This window comes from Otolemur garnettii, unplaced genomic scaffold, assembly GCF_000181295.1.
Source record: "Otolemur garnettii isolate 467f Iridium unplaced genomic scaffold, OtoGar3 scaffold00018, whole genome shotgun sequence".
Lineage (NCBI taxonomy): Eukaryota > Metazoa > Chordata > Mammalia > Primates > Galagidae > Otolemur > Otolemur garnettii.
The window spans coordinates 14553624-14561456 of record NW_003852413.1 but is presented as its reverse complement, the minus strand read 5'-3'; the positions used below and the strand labels follow the sequence as shown (position 1 = coordinate 14561456).

Sequence of the window (7833 nt, the reverse complement as noted above, 5' to 3'; positions counted from 1 at the left end):
TGAGCTGTAATGCCATGGCACTCTACCCAGGGGGACAGCTTGAGGCTCTGTCTCAAAAAAAAAAAAAATAGAAAAGTAGCTGGGTGTTGTAGCAGGCGTCTATAGTCCCAGCTACTCAGGAGGCTCAGACAAGGGGATCAGTTGAGCCCAGGAGTTTGAGGTTGCTGTGCACTATGATGATGCCATAGCATTTAACCTCAGGGCGACAGAGTGAGACTCTGTCTTGAAAAAACACACAAAAACTTAGGTTGTTTATATTATTTTTGGAGTGTAGCCGACCTCAGGTGACTAAAACGACAGAAAGTGAAACCATAGTATGTAGGAGACTAGTGTCATTGTTTTGGGTTTTTTTCTCCTCCCTCTAATTTCTGTTAATGTATTTTTGGCACAGTTTTAGAATTATCAGATTGGGTGCTCTCCTAGGAATCGTTATTATTGTATATTTTACTATTATAAATTTTGTGAGATACTAGGTGTCCTAGGGCTTTGCACTTACTGAAAGAGTTGTATTTTACAATAAAACCTTAGCTTTCTGGAACCCCAGGGTCTCTGAACAGCCAATTTTTCAGACAATTAAAAGTTTCATCTGAGCTACTTAAACATAAAATGTTTTTTGGGTAAATTGTTATAAGATAGGCAGTTTACTTTTCTGCCATCTTAACCAAAATATAGTAAAACCTCTGTAAGTTGGGCCACCAAAGGATTATTAAGAAACTGGTCAATATAGGGAGATGGTCACCATAAGGAACTGTATTGATATGTACATGTGATGCATGTCTGATCTATGAAAATTAGGTCAAGAGGAGGTTCCTGTATATCAGTGGTTCTCAGCCTGTGGGTCGTGACCCACAGGAACTGTATTAAAGGGCTGCGGCATTAGGGAGGTTGAGAACCACTGCTCTATATACTTAACATAATGTAACGTTTTCTTGATGACTCAGGGTACTAATTATTATTAATTATTATGGTGTACTATTTAAAAATCTAGATTTGGGGGTGGTGCCTGTGGCTCAAAGGAGTAGGGCTCTAACCCTGTATGCCGGAGGTGGTAGGTTCAAACCCAGCCCTGGCAAAAAACTACAAAAAAAAAATAAATAAAAATCTAGATTTGGGCAGGTGATTTGGCAAATGATTGGCCACAAATCAAATCTCACTTGCCGCCTATTTTTATAAATAAAGTTATTGGAACGGGGTGGTGCCTGTGGCTCAAAGGAGTAGGGTGCCAGCCCCATATGCCAGAGGTGGCGGGTTCAAACCCAGCCCCAGCCCCCCCCCAAAAAGTTATTGGAACATAGCCATGCCTATTTCTTTACATATTGTCTGGTGGCAGCTTTTGAGTTAGTAAGGCAAGAGCTGAATAATTGCCATAGAGACTGTATGGCCCACAAAATCCAAAATATTTATTTTGTAAATCTTTGCAAAAATGTAGAAAACATGTTTGCTGCCTCATGACTTGGGTCATAATGTTAGAGCTGGAGAGAATGCAGTCCAGCCCTTTTTTTTTTTTTTTTTTTTTTTTGAGACAGAGCCTCAAGCTGTCCCCCTGGGTAGAGTGCCGTGGCATTACAGCTCACAGCAACCTCCAACTCCTGGGCTCAAGCGAGTCTCCTGCCTCTGCCTCCCAAGTAGCTGGGACCACAGGCGCCCGCCACAACGCCCGGCTGTTTTTTGGTTGCAGCCGTCATTGTTGTTTGGCGGGTCCGGGCTGGGGATTCGAACCCACCACCTTAGGTGTACGTGGCTGGCGCCTTAGCCGGTTGAGCTATAGGCGCTGAGCCGCAGTCCAGCCCTTTATATTAACATTGAGGAAATTGAGGGCGAGCATGTTTTATGGAGGTGCGAATGAGTGACTGTGGGTGAGTCTCCCTCCCACATGAGGAGATGAGGGATCTGTCTTGCTGTCTGCCACTGCCTCTTTTCTCGTAAGTCAGAAGATGTGCTGGTCCTGGCTTCCAGCCACCATGCTCTCTCTTGTTTATTCCTTTTGAGTCTGCTGCCGTTTTCTTCTGTGCTTTTCTGCTGGCCAGCAGCTCTGCACCTTTCCTACCCTTTGTTCATTTTTTTACATATTGAGTGCTTCTTAGTTGTCGGGGAGCTGCATTTTGATGTCCTTTGGTCTTTATGGGCATTTCAGCAGAGTTGCTTGGGAGGGCCAACTTTGACCTTCACTCGTCCCATCAATAAAATACATTTTTTTCTGCATAAGGAATGAATTTTACTTATGAACAGTTTTTCATATTTTAGGCTGTTGCAAAAATGGTTCAGCAGTGCTGTACTTATGTTGATGAAATCACAGATCTTCCCATCAAACTTCGATTAATCGATACTCTACGAATGGTTACAGAAGGAAAGGTGAGTTTTCTGCTGGCACAAGTCATAGTGACAAGCACTGCCTTTTCTTTCTTTCTTTCTTTCTTTTTTGTTGTTGTTGTTGTTATTGCAGTTGTCATTATTGTTTAGCTGGCTCAAGCCTGGTTTGAACCCACCAGTCTTGGTGCTTGTGGCTGGCGCTGCAACCACTATGCTTGCTATGGGTGCCAAGCCAGCACTGCCTTTTCTATGTTCAGAGTTACTTATGTATTTAGACATCTTATATGCATATGTGTGTGTGCATTTAATGGAGAAATACACAAAATGTCATGACTTTAATTCAACCAATATTGTCTTTGTACATCTTCTAGTTTCTTCACATATGCAGATGCTATATTTAAATAGTGACAGTCTTGGTAGATCCAGATTTTTCAAAGAATTAGTGTTCTTATCCCAAATTTATGTATGGCTTTTTAAGAATGAATAAAAATTCTACAGGGGAGTGGTGAGGCCATTTTGGATATAGGGGAAATTACATATAAAGATAGGAAAGAGGCTCGGCTCCTGTGGCTCAAGCAGCTAATGCGCCAGCCATATACACCTAAGGTGGTGGGTTCGAATCCAGCCCGGGCCTGCCAAACAACAATAATGGCTGCAACAAAAAAATGGCCAGGCGTTGTGGCGGGCGCCTGTGGTCCCAACTACTTGGGAGACTGAGGCAGGAGACTCGCTTGAGCCCAGGAGTTGGAGGTTGCTGTGAGCTGTAATGCCACAGCACTCTACCCAGGGGGACAGCTTGAGGTTCTGTCTCAAAAGAAAAAAAAAAAAAAAAGATAGCAAAGAAAGAAAAACCTGGTATATCCAGGGAGCTGTAAGTAGTTTGAGATTATTGGAAATCAGGTTTTGAGGGTTCGGAGGGGGAAGGGGTTGCTGCAGAGCAGAGGCTGAGGGGATGAGCAAGATAAATACTCTTACACCTAGCTTGAAGAATAGTTTGATTCTGTCTTAAATGCTAACACATTTCTACAGAAAGTCTGACAATGTAAATTTCTCTTGTTTGTAGATTTATGTCGAAATTGAGCGTGCTCGACTGACTAAAACATTAGCAACTATAAAAGAGCAAAATGGTGACGTGAAAGAGGCTGCCTCTATATTGCAGGAGTTACAGGTAACGTGTCGCATCCCGACGTCTGTAAAGCCACACGATTAGTCAGCAGTCTTTTCTTGTGGAAACATAGGGTTGCGTATCCCTCATTCATTGTGCTTAGGACAGACTGTTTTCGAGTTTGGTTGAAAGCCTGTGAATGCATCTTTTTCCGTATAATCTTCTCAGTAGCCATTAGGAAAGTGCAAGTAAAAATGGCAATGAGGTACCACTACATAGCCTGTCAGAATGGCTGAAATTTAAAAGGTAAAGTACCCAGAGCTAGTAGGGATGCAAAACAACTGCGACTCTCATGTATTATTGATAGGCATGCACAGTGGTGCAGCCACTGTGGAAAACAGTTCAGCGATTTCTTAGAAAGTTAAACATACACTTACTAATGACCCAGCAGTCCCACTCCTGAGTATTTCCCACAAGAAAGGAAAAATTGTTATATTTGTGATAGCCAAAAGATGGAATTGGCACAGTTGCCCATCAACAGGTGAGTGGATAACTGATCTGTCCATTCGATGGGATATTACTAAGCAATAAGAAGGGATGAACTGGCTGGGAGTGGCAGCTCCCATCTGCAAACCCGGCACTTTGGGAGGCCTTGGGGCTGGGAGTTGAAAATCAGCCTGAGCAAGAGCAAAACCTTATCTCTACATCAGCTAGAAAAATTAGTGGAACAGGCTTATGATTCCAGCTACTCAGGAGGCTGAGGCAGGAGAATTGCTTGAGCCTAGGAGTTTAATATTGCAGTGAACTTGATGACACTGCCTTCACTTTAGCTGGGGTGACAGAGTGAGACTGTCTCAAAAAGAAAAAAAATGAACTATTGATATACACAACTTCAAATGAATCTTATTTAGGGTATTATGTATGCAGAGTAAATAAAAACATTCTCAAAAAATTACATAACTATTTGACGTTCTTGAAAAGACCGATCTACAGTGATGGAGAATAGATCATTGGTTATCTTATGAGAGCTTATGAAGATATAACTGATCTGAAGATACAGTTCTGTCATCCTAAAATACTCCCTCTTGCTAACCTTTTATGGTCACACTCTTCCTCCACTCATGATTATCTTCATTGTGATAATTACACAAATCCATACTTGTGTTAAAATTCATAGAATTTTATACCAAAAAGAAAAAAACATTTGCAATTGTAAATATAATTTTCTAGAGATAACTAGCTTTCCCTATATTCATGAATGTTACTGCTTAACACCAGTAAATATTTTAATATCTATTTAATTTTGTTATAATTCACAAAATTTACCCTTGTAAACTTATTTGGGGAATTACTCTTCCAGGTGGAAACCTATGGGTCAATGGAAAAGAAAGAGCGGGTGGAGTTTATTTTGGAGCAAATGAGGCTCTGCCTAGCTGTGAAAGATTATATTCGGACACAAATCATCAGCAAGAAAATTAACACCAAATTTTTCCAGGAAGAAAACACAGAGGTAAGATATCTCTGAATATATGTTTACTTGTAAAGCATTTGGCCGAGCGAGATGGGTCACTCCTGTAATCCTAGCACTCTGGGAAGCCAAGGCAGGTGGATTGTTTGAGCTCAGGAGGTCCAGACCAGCCTGAGCTCTATAAAAAAAAACTAGCTGGGTACTGTGGTGGGCACCTGTAATCCCAGCTACTTGGACTGAGGCAGGAGAATCACTTGAACACAAGAGTTTGAGGTTGCTATGAGCTGTGATGCCACAGCCCTCTACCCAAGGTGACAAAGTAGGACTGTCTCAAAATAAAAAAATTAAAAAAAAACATTTGAATAAAACCCTTAACTCCCATTTATTTTGTTAACCTTTTGCAGAAATTAAAGTTGAAGTACTATAATTTAATGATTCAGCTGGATCAGCATGAGGGATCTTATCTTTCTATTTGTAAGCACTACAGAGCAATATATGATACTCCCTGTATACAAGCAGAAAGTGAAAAGTGGCAACAGGTAAGAATATATTCTTATAATTGTCACTGATACCTATTAGGAAGAATGTGCATTTTTAATTTATTTTCAAATCATTTTAACTGCAGTAATGAGATGGAATTGTATGGTGCTGCTTTCTGTTCAGTGTTGATGTTAAATATATCCATACTGATTCAGACTAGTTGAGGCAGCAGTTTAAAATATGTATTACGGCCCAGCACCTGTAGCTCAGCTTAGGATGCCAACCACATAACATCGGGGCTGGCAGGTTCAAACCCAACCCAGGCCTGCCAGACAACAATGTCAACTACAACCAAAAAAGAAAATATATAGCTGGGTGTTGTGGCAGGCGCCTATAGTCCCAGCTACTTGGGAGGCTGAGGCAAGAGAATTGCTTAAGCCCGAGAGTTTGAGGTTGCTGTGAGCTGTGATGCCATGGCACTCTACTGAGTGAGACTTTGTCTAAAAAAAAAAAAAGAATATGTATCACTTTTGAAGTAATGTCGGCTTGCTGTTTAAAGCGTGTACAGCAGGTCACTTGCTAACAAAGGTTGCAGATAAAGACCCAGCATTACTTCGGAAAGTTTTTTTACAAAAAGTGTTTTAAAGTATTTATATGTATTTTCACATTTGTGTTGCTATCTTGTTATAATAACTTTTTTTAATATTAATTTGTCAAAAATGAATGTCAAATGTTAGCCAAGGTAGTGATTCAAATTAGCAAAGATTTATTGCAACAATTTTATGAAAACTTAAGTGTTATAGAAAGACACAATGAAAAGGCAGCCTGGTAAGATTCTTTCCCCTACAACTTTTTGAGTGCAAAATTAAAAATGAATATATACAGTTACTCCACAACTTTTCAGTTCTTGTGGAAATTGTCATTATATTTCTAGTCGTACATGTGACCTGTTTGCATTGCACAACTTTTTTAGGCTCTGAAGAGTGTTGTGCTCTATGTTATCCTGGCTCCTTTTGACAATGAACAGTCAGATTTGGTTCACCGAATAAGTGCTGATAAGAAGTTAGAAGAAATTCCCAAATACAAGTACGTACTTTTGTAATTAGCATAGTATATCTCAGTAGAAACACCATTTTGAAAGTAATTGTTAACACTTCTTAATTGGTTGCTGATAGATTGTATTATTGTAGAGGAAAACAAAAGGTGAACATTTGTTAGCGTTGCATTATAAATTAATATGCTTTCTTCTAAACTGCTTATCAAGTGGAAGTTTTATAATAAGCCTACTTCAGCAGCTTTTGATTAATTAACCATTTCATAAAGTTTTATCACTAGCAATTTGGGGCTTTGTGATTTTGGAAATACATACTTCTGAAAATCTGTTACATGAAATAGGCTTGCTTCATAAACTATAGTGGGCTTTTATTTGTTAAGTGCTTTTTTAAAATTTGTTTCATTAGTACTTTTATAGTCAGTTCCTTCAAAGATTGACAAATATAGGAGAGACCAGATATTCAGTAGGGAAATGCTCTATTCAGAATTAATGTGGAACTGGGCAGGGCAGCTCATGCCTATAATCCTAGCACTCTGGGAGGCTAAAGCAGGCAAATTGTTTGTGCTCAGGAGTTCGAGTCCAGCCTGAGCAAGAGTGAGATCCTGTCTCTACTAAAAATAGAAAAACTGTCCAGGTGTGATGACTCATGCCTGTAATCCTAGCACTTGGGAGGAGGAGGCGGGTGAATTGGGTGAGCTCACAGGTTCAAGACCAGCCTCAACCAGAGTGAGACCTCATCTCTATAAATAGCTGGGTGTTGTAGCAGGCACCTGTAGTCCCAGCTACTCAGGAGGCTGAGGCAAGAGAATTGCTTGAGTCCAAAGGTTCAAGGTTGCTGTGAGCTATAATGCCATGGCCCTTAAGCCTTGGTGACAGAGTGAGACACTGTCTCAAAAAAAAAAAAAAAATTAATATAGAAACAAGGGTAGTAAAGTTGGTAAAATTAATAATCAAATTATATCTCATTCTAAATAAAAACCAATAAAAACTGTTGATTTTTTTTTAATTTGCCATTAGTTAATACTTAATTTTTACAGATTTGTAATATTAAATTGTGTACAATTTACAGGGATCTTTTAAAGCTTTTTACCACAATGGAGTTAATGCGTTGGTCCACACTCGTTGAGGACTATGGGATGGAATTGAGAAAAGGTTCCCTTGAGAGCCCTGCAACTGATGTTTTTGCTTCTACGGAGGAAGGTGAAAAAAGGTGGAAAGACTTGAAGAACAGAGTTGTTGAACATGTAAGAATCTGGTGTGATAGAGAAACAATCTTTATTTTATTTAACCTTTAACATTTAAACGTGAACTATTTTATTTTTCAGGTTTGATAATGAAATGTTTCTTTTCTTTTCTTTTCTTTTTTTTTTTTTTGGAGACAGAGCCTCAAGCTATCCCCCTGGGTAGAGTGCCGTG

General features: G+C 39.7%; 1 protein-coding gene across 1 annotated transcript in view; it reads left to right on the top strand.

Moving 5' to 3' along the window:
* The window catches only part of PSMD12 (proteasome 26S subunit, non-ATPase 12), a 27929-nt gene that overhangs the window by 14802 nt on the left and 5294 nt on the right, over positions 1-7833 (top strand). Inside the window, exons 3-8 of the mRNA XM_023511216.1 lie at positions 2245-2352; positions 3374-3478; positions 4776-4925; positions 5288-5422; positions 6337-6449; positions 7487-7661. Coding sequence (XP_023366984.1) covers positions 2245-2352; positions 3374-3478; positions 4776-4925; positions 5288-5422; positions 6337-6449; positions 7487-7661 — 786 coding nt within the window. The remainder of the gene's footprint in view (positions 1-2244; positions 2353-3373; positions 3479-4775; positions 4926-5287; positions 5423-6336; positions 6450-7486; positions 7662-7833) is intronic.